The 19,939-nt window shown below is 41.2% G+C and overlaps 2 protein-coding genes across 7 annotated transcripts in view; one reads left to right on the top strand and one right to left on the bottom strand.

The window, feature by feature from the left end:
• The first annotated feature begins 1,963 nt into the window (after positions 1 to 1,963).
• The window catches only part of LGALS8 (galectin 8), a 38,945-nt gene continuing 20,969 nt past the window's right edge, over positions 1,964 to 19,939 (top strand). For 2 of the 5 annotated variants that reach the window (XM_056487402.1, XM_056487399.1), the window contains exons 1-10: positions 1,990 to 2,098; positions 3,916 to 4,125; positions 7,543 to 7,631; positions 8,209 to 8,419; positions 9,077 to 9,193; positions 10,868 to 10,924; positions 11,003 to 11,029; positions 12,428 to 12,516; positions 14,850 to 15,015; positions 17,468 to 17,587. In XM_056487402.1, the coding sequence (XP_056343377.1) occupies positions 4,012 to 4,125; positions 7,543 to 7,631; positions 8,209 to 8,419; positions 9,077 to 9,193; positions 10,868 to 10,924; positions 11,003 to 11,029; positions 12,428 to 12,516; positions 14,850 to 15,015; positions 17,468 to 17,587 (990 nt within the window). In that variant the 5' untranslated portion in view covers positions 1,990 to 2,098; positions 3,916 to 4,011. Of the gene's footprint in view, positions 2,099 to 3,915; positions 4,126 to 7,542; positions 7,632 to 8,208; positions 8,420 to 9,076; positions 9,194 to 10,867; positions 10,925 to 11,002; positions 11,030 to 12,427; positions 12,517 to 14,849; positions 15,016 to 15,472; positions 16,713 to 17,467; positions 17,588 to 19,939 lie in introns of those variants that run through there. The other 3 variants (XM_056487401.1, XM_056487404.1, XM_056487400.1) reach the window with 3 other exon arrangements.
• Positions 17,718 to 19,939, bottom strand: part of HEATR1 (HEAT repeat containing 1) — a 34,529-nt gene continuing 32,307 nt past the window's right edge. For both annotated transcript variants that reach the window (XM_056487392.1, XM_056487393.1), the window contains 4 exons: positions 19,505 to 19,659; positions 19,087 to 19,245; positions 18,321 to 18,429; positions 17,718 to 17,936 (listed from right to left, as the gene is read on the bottom strand). In XM_056487392.1, the coding sequence (XP_056343367.1) occupies positions 17,848 to 17,936; positions 18,321 to 18,429; positions 19,087 to 19,245; positions 19,505 to 19,659 (512 nt within the window). In that variant the 3' untranslated portion in view covers positions 17,718 to 17,847. The remainder of the gene's footprint in view (positions 17,937 to 18,320; positions 18,430 to 19,086; positions 19,246 to 19,504; positions 19,660 to 19,939) is intronic.

Raw genomic sequence — 19,939 nt, 5'->3', positions numbered from 1 at the left:
TCATGTACTTATGTCAGTCTGGTTTTATTAAAGTGTTCTACTCTTTCAAACACAGTGCCTGGTAAAATAGCTTCAAAGAAAAACGAAGTGGTAGGTCAGGCTCTGGTCCTTTTATTTGTTCTCTTTTTAAGTAGTGCTGTGGAATTATGTAGAATAGTTGAATAGCAGGCTTTTTGCTAGCCTGTGTGTGACAACACACAATAGTTGTCAGTCCTCTCTCACAACCATGTATGATTCTAAGGTACCTTTCCCCAGGCAATTTGCTTTGCTGCTCTTTTATCTGAGTATGTAATTTCTGCAGTTTTCCTCAAAAGAACTGTTATCATACTTTTCTGTGAATGAATCCTTCAAATCTTATATAGCTGAGCTGAGGTACCCATTAAAACAGCAATCCTACAATTACTAGCAGAACTCTAGCAAGTAGCTTTGATTTGAGATGGGGCTTTTGTGTTGGTTAACTGTGGAATAGAAGACTGGATATTATCTAGCTAAGATACTGTAGTGGTCTTAGTGACAAGTTGCTGAATTCTATAGTGAATTCTAAATTCACTATAGCCACCTACACTGCTTTTTGCAAGGCAAAGAAATACTGAATGCCTTTAATTGAATAGGAGATGGTGATTGAAGCTTGTGAGCCTTTTATACTGCACTCTTTATTTTTGTGCTCATCTTTCCCCCATCCAGCATATTTACAAGGGGAACCTGAAGCAGTGCTTCTCTGAGCAGATTGTTGTTTCACATCATGAGCTGTAAAACTGCAAGCAACTTCATTGGCCTTCTTGCTTACTAGACCAAAACTGCCAAAATCACTCCTAGTGGGGCCTGCAAGGGAACAGGAGGATGGAAGCATGGCCTTGGGGTGGTGGTTTTAAGATTGAGTTGGGTCTAAGATTTCCATGTTTCAGAAACATCAAGGTTCTGGGGCAGCGAATTATCCAGTATGAGCTTTGAAACTGTGGTCTGGTCATAGAGATGACCACTGTCATCGAGGGTCACTGGAGAGCCTGGAGAATTGGGCAGAGAGAAACCTGGTGAGGTTTAACAAGGGCCAGGGCAGGATCCTGCACCTAGGGAGGAAAAAGCCCAAGTACCAGCAGAGGCTGGGGCTGATGTGCCAGAGAGCAGCTTGGCAGAGAAGGACCTGGGAGTGCTGGTGGGTGAAAGCTGACCAGGAGCTGGCAGTGCCCTTGCAGCCAAGAGGGCCAATGGTATCCTGGGGGACATTGGGAAGAGTGTGGCCAGCAGGATGAGGGAGGTGATCCTGCCCCTACTCTGCCCCACAGAGCCCACATCTGGGGTGCAGTGTCCAGGTCTGGGCTCCTCAGGACTGGAGAGAAAAGGAGCTCCTGGAGAGGGTCCAGTGAAGGCCGCAAAGATGATCTGGGGTCTGGAATATCTCTTATGAGAGAGACTCTGGGAGCTGGGCCTGCTTTGTATGGACAAGGCTGAGAGGGGATCTCATTAACGCAGAGAAATACAAAGTTGAGTTCAAGAGGGTGATTCTTTTCAGTGATACCAGTGGCAGGATGAGGAGTAATGGCCATAAACTACAACCCAAAAACATAAGGGAGAACTTCTTTGCATTGAGGATGGCAGACCACTGGAACAGGCTGCCCAGGGAGGTCGTGGAGCCCCCAAAACCCATCCGAGCGCGTTGTTGTGTCACCTGCTCGAGGTGACCCTGCCTTCGCAGGGGTGTTTGGACTTGATCACCAGAGGGTTGGAAAGGACCTAACAATTCTGTGACTCTGTGTGCGCTGTGCCGCTGTAGCACGGGACCTTCAGAGGAAGCACAACACACACAGGAAGCGATCCCCCTCCCAAGGTGCAAGCCCAGCCTCGGGCCGCCACGAAGCCGCCTCAGCCCAGCCCCACCGGCTGCAAGGGCACGCGCCTGCGCGCGCCGGGGCCAGCGGGCTGCGCCGGGCGCGCGCCACAGCCCCCGCGCGGGCGGCGCCGCCGTGACGTCACCGCGGTGAGGGCCGGGGCGGGCGCGGGGCCGGGAGCGGGACCGGGAGCGAAGGCGATGGCGGCAGCGCCGGGCGGGCGCGTCCCGCGGCTCTGCGGGCGCTGCTGATCTCCGCGGGGCGTCCTGCAGGTAAGAGACGGAGCGCAGAACGCAGGGACACGCCCCCTGCCCGCCCCTGTGCGTGTCGGGCAGAGGGACTGCTCCTGGCGGGGCTGTGGGGAGCCGGGGCTGCCTCGGTTCGCTGTAAGGCTGAGGTGGCCGAGATTACTCGGTCCTTCCAGTGTCCTTCCACTGTTTCGGAGTGTTTGGTGTATTGCGGGGGACGGGGGGACACCGCTCTGTGTTGTACTTTAATTGCTTGTAGATATCCAGAAAGCGTCTCGGTAATTCTCTTTGCGGAAGCCTTGTTCGCACTGGTGCAAAATCTCGCTTTAATTGTAAGGACCGGCCGGAGTTACCCTCTTGAAGGTAACTCGTAAAGGACACGTTTTCTCTGTGTCACAGTGGGAAAGCTTCTTATTGGCGTCTGTGGCTTCCTGTTTGTCCATAGGGGATATTTCCTGCCCTTTGCAGTGTGGAGATACCAGGGCAGCCTGAGTATCTCCGTTCTCAAAGCAGAGCCGGGAACCTTAACTTGCCGTGTTGCAGATCTGGTGTTACACGTACCCTGGTAGTGGTTCTTCTGACAGAAGGGTGCAGGAGAGCTTTGCAGGTGCATGCCCTGCTTTTGACAAACAGAGCCTGAAAGTCAGCTTTCCTTCATTATTGCGACCTTGTCAATACAATCTAATAGGCAAACAAGAGAACCCTTAACTCATCACTTCGTCATAGTGCCACATGCTCTGCCAAGATCCTGTGCCAGGATCCTCTCCTAGCAGGATCTCGGTTGCACGCACAGGAAGTTCAGAGTGCAGGATGCTGGGTTGCAGGTTTCATTTTCTTGGGGTCTGCTGTTGGACTGTAAAGCATTAAAGGCAGAATTATTGTTTGATTTGGTCTTATTTTCTCCTTTTGAAAATGAAATCAATAAAATTTGCCTGCACAGGCAAAAGTGAATTTATGGTAGTATCCCTTGAGAAGGTCAAAGGGCAAAATAGTTGTGCAATATTAAGTTGTGCAAACTTAAGTTCTCTGGGTTGTATTCTAGATACTGGTCTTAAGTGGGTGAGATAATACTCATCTGGTCCAAATCTCCAATAAGATAAGCCAGATGTTGCAAAATGGAAGTCACAGACCTTGGGGTTTTGGTTTTGTGTTGTTTAGGAGTTTTTCCTGTGTTGTTTTTTTTTTTTTTTTCCTTGTTCTTCATACATTGCTTCCTGTTGACACTCAATAATGTGGCTAGAGCTCTCACCTTTGACTTTTTTCGTCTGCTTGTCATCACCACATAGCTTACATGTTACCTTGTGTCTCCAGAATATGCCAGAAGTAATACTTGGTAGTTTCATTTGGGCCCTGAATTTTGGTCACTTTGTTAAAGGATTTGCTAAAGAAGTTGCCGTGTAGCTGAGTATACTCACAAGCTTTATTTCGTATTAATGTTGTGCATATAATTATAGTTTTACAAACTCCTGTGATTACTTGCAGAGTTCGGGGATTGTATGTGTTGGAGGAAGAAAAATAAAACACCCTTTGTTTCTCTTTTTTCTCTAGTATTTCTTAACTCTATATAAAATAAAGGTGGAAAAGGCAAGGTCACCTTCCAAGGCTTGTCTGCCATGGGAAATCTGGGGATAGCAGGCTGCTGCTGACATTGTTTACCAGTGTGGCATCTCAGTGCTTTAAGCAAGCCTTTTAATTTCATATTTCAAAACTCCAGCAGATCTACTAGAAAGATGTTTGCATCATTTCTTGTGCTATTTGTAGTTGTACCTTGGAGGGTTTCACTTCATGTTGTGTCACCTTGTTTCCCTTTAATTATAATTTTTGGGTTTATTTTTTTGAAGGGATCCCTCATTTGGTGTTGCCTGATCAGTGAGTTCTTTACATACACTCCAGCAGTGACCACACAGAACTGACAAACTTCAGCTGGAGGAGAGAAGATGACATCCCTGGGTGCACCACAGAAGGAAATGCATAGACTGACCTTGGATACACCACAGAAAGAAATACGTGAACTGTCCTTGGATGCATCTCAGCAGAAAATCAGTAACCCGGTAACTCCTCTGTCTTGTCAGCCATGTCTGCCTTGGGAAATGGGACTTGGCTGTTTTATGTCAGTAGTATTGTTTTGCACAGTGAGGGACGCTACTGAGAGCTCTGCATTACTCAGGTCTTTGAGAGAGAACGTTACAGGTGACGTGAAGAGCTGATGGTGTTTAGAAATTGTGCTGTAAACAAATGGACTGGAGTTCTGAACGAGGGCAGACTTTCTGTCAGCCTTGGAGGATAATCCTGTTTTATGTACAGCTTATGTAGGTATCTGGCATTTTTGCAGAATGTGCTGGAAAGTATGATAAGAACTGTCTTACTTCTTATTCTCTGTAAGCATGGGTGGTGCCTGGCAGCTCTCCTGAAGTGTTTATTTTGTGGTGCCTATAGCTTCAGTCTGAACAACTAAACTTGGAATCTTTTCTCATAGTTCACATCTTAATTTATAATAAATCCTGTTTTCTGCAGAAGACTTGAGCTGACATGATTCAGCAATTGCAAAGACTGGATTTTACAGAATTTTGCTTGCCTAGCTCAAAGTCTAGAAACTTTCTCTGAAAAATTCTAGCATTCTCATGGTCTGTGACAGCAGCCTGACTTTGTCTTACCCTGAAGGGGTGACCTGAAGCTGTGTCTGCCATTGTGTCTTAAAAAAGGTAGTTCATTTGAACTTGCAGGAAATAGTGTTCTTACAATTCTGTGCTAGACCACTTTAAAAATACTAAAATTTGTAAAGTGTTTATGGGGAATGTACAGTAACACAGACCTGCACAGAACTTCCTTATTAGTTGCAGCTTTGCTCTGTCACATTCTTGGCCCCTTAGTGAATCTGAGTGTTTATTCCCAGTGTATGGTCACTGCTTGTAAAGTGAATAGAGTTAGGGATGAGAGAGAAATAGTTTCAACCTCCTTCATGAGAACCTAGCTGGAAGAGAAAGGAAAACACTATGATGAACCAGAAGGTGGAAAGACTGAAGTGCAAAAGGAAAGGGAGAATGGAAGTTAGTAGATGGAGATCTTGGTGGGAAAAGAGATGTGAAGAGAAGGATAAGGAGATGTTTAGGACAAATGAATAGTGTTGGAGAGAGACTAAGAGTCAAGCAAAATTGGGTGGCTGCAAGGAGACTGATCAGTATGATGGGTTAAAAGACTTAGCAGGAGAATTCAACTAGAGCTTAGGGGTCAAGAGCCTATTGTGGAAAAAATAATGAATATTTGGGATTGGAATATGGAGGCAGAGCTGGGGAAGATTATGCCTATGACTTTTTGCCAGCCTCTAGACAAGGCAGTGAGCAGCCTGCTCTATCAGCCCTTGCTTTGAGCAAGGCATTTCATTAGAGACACCAGAGGTGTCTTCCAACCTCAGCCCTTTTGTAGCAGGGCAGGCTATGGAAATGTCATTGTTCCAGTACATTGTTCCATTAGCAGCAAAACTTCATAGCTTTATTACAGGTTTGAGTTCTGAGATGTATTTCTTCATTACTGAACTGTTCTCAAGCATGCAGAAAATCTTCTTTCCTCCTTTATGCCCTTTCCTCCACCCACCTGGCAAGAAATTATGTCATGTCCCATCTGGTGGGGCAGCTGTCTGATATCCAGCATGCTGGATAAGAGCTTTTATCGGTACTTTCCTCTGTAAGACCATAATCTCTCCTCTTGTTTTATGAAAAATGGCATTTTCTTTTAGGAAGAACATAATCTTTGAGACCTCTCAAACTCAGTTGACATTGATCAGCTTTAGAGCTAAGTTTTGGAGGTCTGGAAGAAAGACAGGATGATGGTAGATCATGTCATGTGACAAACACTCTTCTTAATAAATGAAGAAAAAGAAATAGAAGAGCTTCTTGAGACATGAGGAAATTACAGGCACATTCTATGATGACAAAGTCTCATTAAGTCTGTGGTATTGCACACAGAAAATGCTCTATTATGGTTTGTAGGTTCCACATCTGAGCTTCTGAAGAGTTGATGGGACCTTTTCTTTTAAATAAATGAATCCTTTTGAATATTAAGAAGTGCTTTTGCTGCAGTTCCTTTTCAGTAGCATAGAACTTTGCTTTACTAAAGTGGTCAAGTCCCAGTATCCCTGACTGTACTTCTTTGGTTTGTCTACTGGCAGAAACGATCAGCAGTCTGGATTTAGGCAATTTCTGTTGTCATTCCTTTTTTCTCACAGATTAACAATTGTTGTCAGCAAACACATATTCTTTTCATATCTGCCTGTTTCATGCAATGGTCTATATATTTTAAAAATAAAAATATATCTTAACTTGTTTTATGGTTTTATGGTCCAGTATTCCATTTAAGAGTAGTAATTCCAATGTGTTTGTTATTTTTGTTGTTAAATTGCTGGAACTCTTGTTTGAAATTGATGCTTCATTTGAAACATACCCTAAAATCTTATAAACTTCCAAAACCAACCTTGGCAAAATTTCCTGTCAGTTAACCAGAGTAAAAGCAACATTTTCTACCATTTACTTCCTTTTTCAATCTGAAGCCCATCGCATGTAATGAGATGTAGACTTACTGCTTTGCTTTTGGGCCAAGCACCTGGGAGCTTCCACAGTTTAATGTTAAGGTGTTTCCCATCCCTTCCTGATATGCTGGATGATCAGGGTAGGGCTTCTGTGCATGTCTTGAGTCTTTGCCAGGGAGCTGTGCCAGGGTGTTTGGTGGTTTTATCCTAACTGACATATCCCTCCCTGTGGCTTAACAACTCTCACCATACTGCTATTTCAGTTCAGTGTAACATCCATACGTTACCTTCTCCAGCTATTGATAAGGAAAAAAAGATAGTGAGGCTTTGAGCCAGACTGCATACTGTAGACACCATAAAATCCAAGACTCTTGAACAGGGCTGTTTCAGTGCACTTTGCAGTTCTTAGCTCATTAGGATGAGGTATTTTGTAGTGTTTGTGTAGGTTTTACTAAGAAGACACTCTGTGACATAGTCTCTTCCTATCATTGCTCCCTAGTGGAGCAAGACCAAGCAAAAAGGCAGCTCCTGTAGTCTGGGGTCAGGGGAGTTGTGGAAGTTGCCTTCTGGTAGCAGCAAGGGGCTGATAATAGCCAGCCCTTGGGAGTGACCTAATTTGAAGTGAATCCTCTCTTATGTTTTATGAATAGTGAGGCAATGAAATATTACAACTCTTCATTTGAGAGCTGAGAATGGAGGATGGAAAATTTAGTTTTAATTTTATCTGAAAATCTTGGTTTTCATAGGGGAAAATATGCCAGGTTTTCCCTTCCTGATGTGGTTTCTTTTATATTAAAAGCTAGTTGTGTTTCTTTTAATGTTGTAGAGCATCATATAATTAAGAATTAGAATACTAATTTTTAAACTTTTTTGGTTTTTTTTGCCTCCATCACAAAATGGTATTAGAATATTTTTTTCCTTCTTTTTTTCTTCTTCCCTCTTCTAGATCATTCCATATGTTGGGACAATACATGGTGGCCTTGTTCCTGGAGAGCAGATTGTGATACAAGGGACTGTTCTTGATGATGCAGACAGGTAGAGGCTGTGTTGTCATGTTTTGCAGTGTCACCATCTGAGCAAGAGTGTAATGGATTAAATATATCCAGGGGTCCTACTTAAGAAGGCACACAAAGGCTTGATCTAAATAGCATCAGATTGAATGCAGGCTTAAAGGGTAATTTTGAGACTAACAAAATTGATAACTGAATATGTTGTGTGTAGAAATTAACTTAATCAGGGATAAGGAGGTATGGACTAATGCTTGTGCCCAGTAAGGGGGTTCTGTTCCCTGACCTTATCCAAAGTTCATTTGATGTATTCTGGTGAAGGTGATGGTAGGGAAGGTGGTGAACACAGTAAGTGAAGAGTTTACATTATATGAATGATGACTATTAAACAAATTTAAACATTTATATTCACTGCAGTAGATCATGGGAGAACCTTTCACAGCTATGTAGGAAGAGAGGAGGACAAATGTTTGTTTGGGGATTTTTTCTTATCCAATGACATTCATTGTGTCTGCCTGTTCTGGGGCTCCACAGTAAAACAGAAATGTACTGACTCTTTAGGTGATGACTGAGCTGAATGTGCTTTGTCTTATTTTTATGATTAGGTTCCAGGTGGATTTACAGTGTGGCAGCAGCATCAAGCCCCGAGCTGATGTGGCGTTTCATTTCAATCCCCGCTTCAGAAGGTCTGGCTGCATTGTTTGCAACACACTGGAGAGGGAGAAGTGGGGCTGGGAGGAGATCACTTATGAGATGCCCTTTGAAAAAGGAGAGTCATTTGAGCTTCTCATCATGATTTTAAAGGATAAATTCCAGGTGAGGCTGGGTTGATTCTTCATCTGCAGCCATTGTCAGGCCAATAAAGTAGTGGTATTTTGTATAATTGAAATAAATATTGGAAGTCTCGGTTTCTCTTACCTAGGTGCAGTCTAGTGTAGAGCTTTTCTTTAAAGAGGTGTAATTAAGCCACATCTTTAATTTTGTATTTCTTCCCTCCAAATTTGATGAGTAGGTAAGGAACTTCCTGCCATAGTTGATGGCTACTCCACCCTTCCCTCTGTATGTGCAAAGGGCTAATCTTGGGATAGACTTGTTCTGTGACTAGTGTAATACAGTCCTTTTGGAGGGGACATGTGAGGTATATTTGTTTTACCCTGTTAAACTGCAATAATAGATTCTGTTACATTGATAATACTACATTGGTTAGTTATCAGGTGTTAAAAACAAAGGTGAGAAATACAAATTTTTTTAGTGTAGACAAATTAATCTCTCTCATAGTGATGGAGAGACTGAATCATGGATGAACTTAACTTAGTTCATCTAATATTTCTAGGATGCTCCTAGGAGTGTTTTGTACCAGATTGTTTCTGTACCAAACCAGTGTAAACCAGAGATCTGTGCATACAAGTTGATACATGGCAGGTGTAATGTATGTTTAATACAGTTTTTCTGTTTTCTTTCCTGTCTCTTTAGGTGTCTGTAAACAAAAAGCTTTTGCTGCTCTACAACCACCGAATTAGCCTTGAAAAAATAGATACTCTTGGAATATATGGCAAAGTGAAGATCAAAACCATAGAGTTTATTTCTAAGGTAAATTGTATAGATAGTTGACTTGTTTGATTCATTTCCTCTGTTCTTCTAAACTCTGTAGGAGGATTTATGGTGAAAAGAAAGGAAGGAGAGGCAGCTACACAGTCCAGTGTTAGAAAGGAGATTTTGGTTTTCCCCACATTTCAGCATGTGACTCTCATGAGGGTTTCTGTCTTCCTGTTTCAATCTTGCAGTTAGGGGCAAGAAAGTGACAAAAGTTTTGGGCTTACAAAGTTGACAGGACAGATGCCGTAAGAATTGATTGGATGCGTAGTGTAGGGGTGGATTAGACTTTCCAATTATTGCAGGGATTCCAGAATGAACTCTTGAGTATTCAGTGCTTCTAAGTGACAATTTTAGCAATGTCTGTAGCTTTTTGCTTGGCTTTGAAATGCCAAGGTCAGCCGCAGCTGGAGCCCCTGGTGCACATTGCCCTGTTTTTCCTGCTTAACATACAGAGTTGTAGAAAGAAGTCAGAAGTCTACATTTATGGGGATGAGAAGAGGTATTCTTTCTCAGGCTTTGTAGCTTGACTTCACGTGGACCAAACTGCAGTGAATCCAAAGTGAAGGCTGTGCTGTGCCTCCTCTCAGCTGCCAGCTCTTCTGGTGATAGTAAACTAACAGGGAGTGTTTCCCTGTGCAGAAGGAGTGATCCTTTTGTTCTGTAAGAGTTAGACTTTTAGAACAGAAACTGAGAGTCTCTTTGGTGCAGCCTTCACTACATTGTGGGCAAAGCTTTTGACTCTTGCTGCCAAATATCAGGTCTAACTCAGGTCAGCAGGTTAATAATTGTTTTGGTAGGAGGCAAAGCTGAGCATAATGAAGTCTGAGCTTTAAACATAGGTCTGCTGTGTTTAAAGATAATTTGCAGAGCTGGTAAACAGATTTTCAGGAGTCCCATCACTTGGCCTTGGGCATGTTGCCAGAATAATATTCCTGCAGAAGCTGTCTGCATCCTGATCTTGGAGGACTGACTGCAAGAAGAGCTTGAGGGCAAGCAGGTGCTGTACGTTGGTTTCTGACCCAAGCACAAAACATACACTTAGTTTAATCTGTGGCTGCTGATGCTGTATGCTTTGTGGAAGGAAGGAAGGAATGGCGAAAGGTGATTCTTTCCTTTTAGTCTTTGCTTCTAATACACTTTTCCAAAGAGGAAGTTGGATGTTTCTATTGAAATAAACAACCTGAAGACACTTCTAGGGCTAAGCTGGAACTGTCTCTACCATGGCCATGTTGCTCGCCTGTCCTTCCCGTGAGAAGGGACAGAGATGTAGAGGGCTGCTTAGAATCCTGAGAGCCCTGCTGTGTGGACTTGCCATACTGGTATTTCTACCCCAGTGAGGAATACTGTGTGGTTATCCTGAGGTCCTGAGGGCTTGACAGTGCTCTGACTATTAAATAAAGATTCAAATTATAGTGAGGTTATCTTCAGCAATCTTGATTTGTCTTCAGCAGTTGATCTTCAGAACTTTTCTGTAGTTTGTAGGGGTTTCTGCGTTTTCTGTAGGGGTAGGTTTGTAGGGATTTCTGTCTTTTTCATTAACACAGCCCTAGATTTCCATCTTTACAGTTCACCATGAAAAGCATGATGATCCTTACATTGTTCTAAACCAACTTTATGCTAAAGTTATATGACATTAGCAATGACACCTCAATATCTCTCTTTCTGCAGTCTTTACAAGGCTCTCAGCCATCATCTCTAGGAGTAACAAAGATAAGTGCAGAAAATGTACGTATGTTTGTACAAGGTTGAATGAATCTCCTTGTTGTCTGATAAGCTAGATAATGTTCTTTTCTTCTCTTGTAGGGGGAAATGCCAAATGGTTCACAGTTGGTAAGTGTTTCCTGTAGATTTGTGGCAAGTGTAGAATAAAAAAAATCAAAAATACTTCAGTTATTCATGAAAAGGCATGTATAAAAGACAAGAAGAAAGGAATTGGCAGTCAGCTGGAGAAGGATCATCAGTGAGGTTTTGTAGAGGGTAATCCTCTTCTCTGCTGCTGGTACAGATGAGACTATTGTTAAATCATTTAGAAAACCCAAAAGATAAAATAGCATCCACTACCATAAAAAAAGAAATTAAAGGTGAAGTATCTGAAGTTTTAAAGGACCAAGTTATATTCAAAATTTTTTCTCAAATAGGCATACTTTGTTTTCTCTACCTTAGGGAATACCTGCAAAGCAGAAGTATTCTGTAGTCATATTACATTAACGTGTGGAACCTGTCTGCTACGTCTTCTTCTTGTTGACAGATCTCTGTGTACACTTGAGGTAGCTGCAATGCAATGCAATGCAATGTAATGCAAGCATTGCATCCTAGGGGTGGAACTTGCACCCAGCTAACATGGAGCATAGATGGAGTGAGTGCTCATCTTTTTGCAAAAACCTGTGCAGGTGGACTGTATCCACACTGGAGCAAGGACCACACTGAAACTGAAAAGGGGTTGAAGCCAGGAATATATACAAGTAGAATTTGTGGAGAAGGGGAAGTTGCAGTGAGTGCCATAATTTTAGATGCTTTGTCACTCGACAGGCTGCCTTCTTCAGTCGTGTTTTCAAAACCAAGTAACACACAATATTGTAATTTGCAAGTGGTGGACTTCAGCAAAAACATAAAAGTGAAGTGCATTCCCTTCTTTTCCCTGATTAAAATAACTTCTAACACAATGAAAAATAAGACAAATAAAATATTTGCTCTGTCTGTCATTATGAACTGCTGCCAGGAGGATGGAACATTTAATGATTCTACTTCTAGTACTTGTGTGACCATGGGATAGCAGCACACCTTAGCATGAGTCTTACTCTTTAAAGCATAAAAGACTGATATTTCCAGAGGTTAGAAGTCAGATATAAGTCTGAATAATTATGTGATATGAATTTATTTAACTATTACAGGGAGTTTCATGCTTACTTTTTTCTTCTTTTTTTCTTTCTTGTTCTTCCCCTCCTTCCACCATTAGTGGTGGCAGAACTAGTTGTAAATGATGTTTGTTTTGAACCCAAGGTGGTAGTCTAAATTAAAACCCAATACAGTGATGTGTTTACCTCAGTGCAAGTTTTCCACTATTGTATTAGGATTCCACAACATGCTGGTAGGAATAACTTTAGCTATAAGCACAGATTTGCAATTGCTGGCGAAAATTTCTTCCTGCCACAGTAAAGCTCAGCTTGTATTAAAAAAAGTGAAAAAAGTAAGTCACAGTCAAAATTTTTACTGGGGGTGTACTTCCAGGGTGTTCCTTACATTGGGAAACTTGATACTGCACTTCGTCCAGGATGCACAATTGCCATTAAAGGAGAAGTGAATAAAAACTCAAAGAGGTATGTGTTACTGATTTTTTTTCTATTATTTAATTGAGGTGCTCTGAGAATGAGTATGATTTTCCGTTGCCTCTGTATATCCTTACTCACATGCAACTTTGCATCTGAAATAATCTGAAACTACAGTGCAGTTTCCTCAGGAACCAGCAGGATTACCGCTTCAGAGAAGACTTAAAAAAGCAGCTCTGTTGTGAAAAGTAAAGGTAAAACCTGAGTGTCTTACCTACTAAATCTATTCACAAATTTGTATGTTTGTTCAGGGTTTTCCATTGTGCAGGAAGTGTGAGCAAATGTACTGTATAGAGAGAACTTTTATTCTAAGGAGATCCAAGAGTAAGGATGTGGCAGAAATAGGTGAAACATAAGTGAGGCGAGTTGCTGGTGTGCTCAAATGCTGCATGTTATAATATTTCTCTGACAAACCTGCTTGGTATAAGCATGTCAGTTACTGACAGTAACTGAGTGATGAAAGTGATGAACTGACTGATTAAGAAGGATGGAGCACTTCTCCTAAGAGGAAAGGCCAAGAGAACTGGGAATATTCAGCCTAGGGAAAAAGTGCTTCAAGAAGACCTAATTGTGGCTTTTCAGTACATGAAGGGTGCCTATAAGAAACATGGAGAGAGACTATTTAGAAGAGCATGTGGTGACAGACAAGGGGGAATGGCTTCCAACTGAAAGAGTGTAGGTTTAGGTTAGATATGAGGAAGAAATACAATACTGTGAGGGTAGTGAGACACTGGAACAGGGTTCCCAGATAAATTGTAGATGCCCCATGTCTGGCAGTGTTCAAGGCCAGGTTGGGTGGGGCCCTGAGAAACCAGGTGTTCTGAAAAGTGTCCCTGCTCATGGGTGGGTTGGAACGAGATGAGCTTTAAGGTCCCTCCCAACTCGAGCCATTCTGTGATTCCATGGAAGTTGATAGGGGAATGCAAGCAATAATTTTGATAGCAAATTAGGAACAAAGGGTTGCAAAGAGCACGTTTTCCAAACACGAAATGAGGCTCAGGGAGTAGGGGAGCACAACACAGTCAGAGTGGAGCTGAGCAAACATCTGTGCTTCAGCATGCTCTTTACTTGAAGTGTGGTTTTGGCTCTGCAAAAACATGCCTAAAAATGAAGCAATTAATGAGAAATGAAAGCGATGAGAGGCACATTTTCACATTGTATGTGTGTATTGCACTCCTGCTTCCTCAGGGCACGTTTCTTCCCTGCAGTTGAATAGCAATTCAGAGTTCATACTGGAATCCAAGGTCTGAAATCCTTACCCACAAAATTTGGATGGACTTCAGATTGAATAGGATAATTAATACTTAGAGACTAGCATTTCTTTTCCTTCTTTTGGCTTGAAAAGTTTATTAGCACTTTTCAAGTGCTGAATGTGCTCAGATGCGTATAAGCATGAGGAGGCTTTTGTCTGTTAAAGCATGCACATTGTCTGCTTTTTATGTTTATGCTTTTAAACCTATTTATTTATATAGAGTTTTTAAGTTGTTTCATGTCTTTTGCTCAGTTCACACAGCTGTAGATGTTTCTTTTTTTTGGTGAAAAAGAGAACATCACAGCTTGGAAGTGTTGCAATATTTCCTATCTGGACTGAGTAATTCTCATAAGAGGGCAACAATCTGACAGCTGGAGCTAATTTGGGTGGGGAGGAAATATTTTTTTCTTCAAATACAGTAAGGTCTTTGCCACAGGTTGAAACATTCATTTGAATTTGAGTAACTGTTCCCTCTGATCACCCTTCTCCAGAGCTCCCCTGTAGTAACCTTGTTTGGTGGGCATGTCTGAGATGGCAGAGTATTCACTCAGCTTGGGCAGGACTTTGCTGTTTGCAAAACAGCATTTTGCATGCGTGGCATCCCAGCAGTCTTAAATGCCTGGAAAGAATCCTTGAACTTTTCCTTGGAGTCCAACCAGTTTGTTGGCATAAAGAATATGATGTCTTTAGGTAAAACAAAGCCTCCCACTCTGCATTGCCTGAGTGGAAGAGGTGGTGGAGCAGGCAATGTTCCTGTGAGCTTGCTGCTTCCTAGTACAGTAGGGGAGCAGCTCTCAGCTCAATAGCTTCTTGCTGAGACATGTACAGAAAGCTGTGAGTGATGAAGTGGATCTAGCAGCGTCATGTCCCACATTTGCTGCCTCCAGCAAAGGTTTCTGTGCAGAGAAGACAAGTGCATGCTGGCTGGCTGACTGCTTGGCTCTTCAGGTGAATCACAGCCCTGGCTCCCAGATAGTCTGAGTATTGGCTAAGGACTTGGTAAATGGCATTGACTGCTGCTGTCATGTCTGTAAACCCTTGGTCCAGTAAACTTTAAAAAAATATCTTCCAGCTTTGCTATAAATCTGAGACCAAGTGGATCAAAGGACATTGCTTTACATCTGAATCCCCGAATGAAAAATAAAGTTTTTGTAAGAAACTCCTACCTTCATGACAGCTGGGGAGAAGAAGAAAAGGAAGTTGCTAGCTTCCCTTTTAAACCAGGGATGTACTTTGAGGTAAGATTAACTGAAAGTATATCAAACTGAAAAATCTACCAAATGGATTAACATTGATGCTTAAATGTCTTATTATTAATACAGATTTAAATAAAACTGCTATTCCTGCATTTCATGTCTTGAAGCTACTTAGGATTAAATGGGACCATAGAGAGCAGAGATTTGTCTTTATTTGGTAACAGTTTTAAGTAGTTGCAAAAATTCAACTTGTGCTAAGAGCAAATTTGAATGAATTTGAGTTGGACATGATGATCCTTATGAATCCCTTGCAATTTAAGTTATTCTATGATTCTGTGAATTTTAGTGATGCCCCATTTTTGTTTTTAAATGTTACTTTTGCATGAAAAATTCTCTGTTAACAGAACCACATCTTGCCCAAGTCTATGCTAGGTCATCAGATTGTTTTTCACATCTTACCTGAGCCTAAATCTTAACTGTTTCTCTTCTTGCTTTCCAGCTGATTATTTTCTGTGATGCCTACCAGTTCAAAGTTGCCATTAATGGTGTTCACACTCTAGAGTACAAGCATCGTTTTAAACACCTTGAAAAGATCAATATGGTGGAAGTCACGGGAGATATTCACTTGTTGGAAGTGAATCAGTACTAAAAGAATTTAATCTCTTCTAATGACAGTGCCTCCTTGTCAAGTACAAACAGGTGCTGACTCATGCTGAGCCTGCTTTTAATCTACCTAGGCTTTTGGATTTGCCTCTCTGAATTAGGCAACTATCAGAAATGCTAACTGCAAATTTAAATCCTTCTCTAGTTTACAGTTTCCTGGCAAGCTAAGTCAGTGTTTGCTCAGATAAATCTCCTGTATTACTGTATCTAGCAATATGAAAATGCTGCATCATATTGTGTCTAACAACTGCACTCTGTGTGTTAAGTTAAATTACCATTTGGCATTCCTCGATATGATCCATTCAATATTGTGAAGTAGAAATGAGACTGGAATAGGGTCCAAAGATACAGTTTTCCACCTCCAAAGGGATTTAGTTTATTTAAGAGAGAACTATGGATTATAATTTTCTATATCTTAATTTATGTTAGCACCTATAACCTTTACGTGAGGCTGGATTAAGCAAAGGATTGACCCCTTACCTCTGGCGAAGGGCAGAGTTTGATCTTAACTCTTAGCCTGCTGCTGCAATAGCACCTTCTCTGACACCTGTGGCTATGTCACCTCCTGCTTACAAGGGCCCAGGTTCTCTAGCTTTTAGTTTTCCAAAGTGAAACATGGGAACGTGATTTAGCTGGTTTCGATTATATGAACATCTGAAAGCTTGTTTGATCTGAAGTGGCTCCTAACTGGCTTAAGAATCCTTAGGGTCTGAAGAGGAGGTCTCTGGGTTTCATTTTTAAAATATGTCTAAATCCAGGTAGTCCAGGTAGGGTTTCAACTGAAATGACACTCGATTACTTAGCAGGGGACTAGAGAATGGATCTTTTTTTCAGTCCTGTATTAAAATACTATCTATGTGAAATTAAACTGTTCCTATTCAGTTTTCTGTACAAATGTCAACCTTTTTATATTCTTTTTAAAAATAAGCTACTGCTGGTTGTCAATATATTCCTGAAGGATCCCTGTATATCTTAAGACTGTTAAAATTGAAGCAGTTTCTGTAATAAAGACTGAAGACTTTAAAAGATCAGATTGAATGTTTAAAAAGCATCAATAAAAACATATGTGAACTCTACTTTTTTCCAAGTGATCCCTTTTTGGTTTATTATCTTGCTTTTTTTTTGTTATTGTCTTACCAGTATCTCCAAGTTGGCGAAGTGACCCTGACTGGAGAACCATTTCCGCATCAAGGAATTGGTGATCCACAGAGCAGCTACCTGAGCAGCCACTGGGGCTGGGCTGTGGTGGCCTTCAGGACAGTGCTGTGCTGTATGTACCCCTTGGCTGCAGGATAAACTCATTGGAACAGAGGAGCTGGTAGGCAGCTCCTCATGGCACTAACACCACTTGTGTGTCCTTGCCTTCAGCTAAGAGTTCAGCAGATGTTCTCGTGGGAATGTCATTTTTGTTTGACATCAGACACAATTAACAGTTTTAAGAAAATCCTGTAAGAGCTTGATATGGTAATTTTTCCACATATGGGATCTGTATGTCACACTGCACCCAACTGGCTGCATTCCCAGCACCCAATGGGATGTAAGATTATTCTCTGTGTAGTGTCAGTTCTAGCCTGTTGCATTTTAAACCCTAATTTACATAGTCTGAGTGCCTTTCTTAGTACCAATTTAATGAACCAGCACCTCATGGTGCAAAATAAGTAGTAATTTTTTGGGTAAATTCATTTTCATAGCAAACAATTTATTCTTGAAGTTCAGCTAATTAGTAGCAGTTTTAAAGACTGTAAAACAGATTTAGTTCCTACATGAATCATAGTTTCTTGGAACTTCTTTTTCAGTATCTTCAGTGAGTATACTTTTTACTTCCCTACAGATGACAGAAAAAAGCAGATTCTCAGGATTGCAGTGTATTGGTCCAGTGAGTACTATGCTTGGAGCACGAGAGCCCCTCCACTGGGACAGTAACTGTATATGCCAAGCACAGTGGAATTCAGTGAGTCTCATATGTTGTCATTCAGGATTTGTTCATAGCCTTTGTTCAATTTCCCAGTGTTAAGAAAAGACCAGTTAAGGAAAAATCATAAAAAAAGTCCCAAATCCATCCAGAAAATGATAAACCCAGATTCTTAAAATATTTTATTAAAAAGTTAAAATCTTGTCTCTGATAAAAATTGTTATGACAGTCTGCCTATAACACCTGAATGCGTGAAGCTAACGCAATTCAGACAAAATTTGAAAACGAAGGGCATAAACTTAGAAGTAGCTTTGGAGTGGTTCTCCCAAAATTACTTCCAGTTGTTGAATTGTCTTCTGACACTGCTGTTCAACTTCTTCACATTCATCTAGGAAAAGAAATTAAGCAGGAATTAATTAGAGCAGTGACTACAAGGCTACCCAAGGAAGGCTTCATCACTCATCAAGGCTAGAACCATTCTCAAACACCATATATGAAATTATTATTCAGAAATATTTTGTCACTGAACTAGGCAAACTCTTTCTACTAACACTGATCTAAAACTTGTACATGAGGAGATGTGCACAGGCTACAAAACACTGAAGAAACCACTGTAATTTAACTGAAATTCACAAGTGTGTTCGACATAATCCATTTAAGTTTGCATTTTGAACAGTATACAAATTCATAAAATTTACAGCAGTTAGAAAAATGAGCCTCTCTGAATCTTTGAAATAAGTCATCCTTCACTAATGCCAGTTTAGAACATTACCTTCCATAAGCTCAGCTAAGAATGGAATAGATTCTGGTAGCAGGACCAGGTAGTTCTCCTTCAGTTTTTGTGCAACTTCTATCAAAGCAAGCAGGGCGGCAAATCGGACCTAAACAAAACAATTTTGTAAGGAAATAAAACATTACAGTGTAGTTCCCTGTTTTCCCCTACCCCTCACCTTCTTTCATTACTGAAGGGAATTAATTTTGAACTAGTTTAACTACTAACATCTGGGTTAACATAATGTCAAATAAAAACAGGTCGCAAGAAGCAGGTAATGTTGCTGGAAGTTATTTGATATAATGGACTTTAACATCCTGTCACAATGCCACTTCCACTGTATTAGGGCTTAGCTCTGCACTATGAAAAACCAAGTACACTCCCTTGACATCTATAACGTATCAATAGGAGTCTTGACAAAACTCTATGAAAAGGTCTGAAAACTGATAACTGTCTTCCATTTACCCCTCTAAAATGCCCCTGTCTTCGTACACAAATAATGATATCTTATTCCAACTGATATCAAATCTTCAAAAGCCCAAACCCCTCAGCATGAAAGACATGGAATATTGACTGCTTACAGCGAGAGCAGAAGAGCATGTTGCACCCATCTCTACAACTTGGAGTACTGTGGTACAGTATCAGTATTTTAATTTAGGCTAGTATTTCAGCAATGACTTGGTTCATTCACTTCTGATTTTGGGGGCACTGTTCCCATTTTCTAGCACAACAAAGAAACCCAGTTCAAATTCTGATAGCTCCCAACCTTAGGAGAATTGTGCCTTGTCTTCAGCAGGATCTGGTAGTTCAGTGGTTTCCAAAGAGAATCATCTGCCATTGCCACTGAAAACTGAGCTATGCAGGGTATCAGGTGTGCTGTCACTCTTTCCTGGAACTTCTCATCTCCTCCAAGCACATTTTCTAGCTGTGGAAGTAAAACAGATCCAGGTTCAGATAAACCCTGCTAAATACTTCTAGCTTTGGCTTTCAGGTACTCAAGAATTAAGTCAAAGCTCATCAGTGGGAGTGCAGTGGTCTGCAAGAGCTCAGTAACATGCATGAACCTTATAGAATGAAGACATTTAAACAAAGGGGTAAAAAAAAAATCAGTAATTCAGAGCCTTGGACAAAGAAATCAATACTGTCTGTGGCCCAAAGGCATGTTTTTATGGACTTGTCAATACCTGATCAACCAGAGGCTGCATCAAGGTTTCTGCTCTTTCTTTACTCAAGAACTTCTGGGTGTCAAACAGGAAAAGCTTGTGCAGACAGTCCACAGTGAACTGCAACAGTAGACAGCTCTTTTCTGTGTTATTGTCAGAGTCAAAGAAAGCTTCATCTACACACCAGCCAAGGAGAAGAAAAAAAAAATCATCAACAGAATGAAAACACAAAACTTCCCCCTGCAGATTGGGCAAATAGTTTACCATAGAAAATAATAACACCTATTTTTGCCCAAGAAAGCACAGGAGTCGGAATACACCAGGTAGCATTCAAGAAAAGTCAATGAATGAAAATGAAAAAAGTAAAAAGAGTAACAAGTCTCCCTCTTTATACACAATTTTATACTCAAGGAACTCACTGGGACTGACATGGAAAATTTTCATCTGATCTCAAAC

The sequence above is a fragment of the Oenanthe melanoleuca genome, chromosome 3 (assembly GCF_029582105.1).
Source record: "Oenanthe melanoleuca isolate GR-GAL-2019-014 chromosome 3, OMel1.0, whole genome shotgun sequence".
NCBI classification, from domain to species: domain Eukaryota; kingdom Metazoa; phylum Chordata; class Aves; order Passeriformes; family Muscicapidae; genus Oenanthe; species Oenanthe melanoleuca.
Note: the sequence above shows the minus strand (reverse complement) of the source record. Positions and strands in the feature narration are given on the sequence as shown.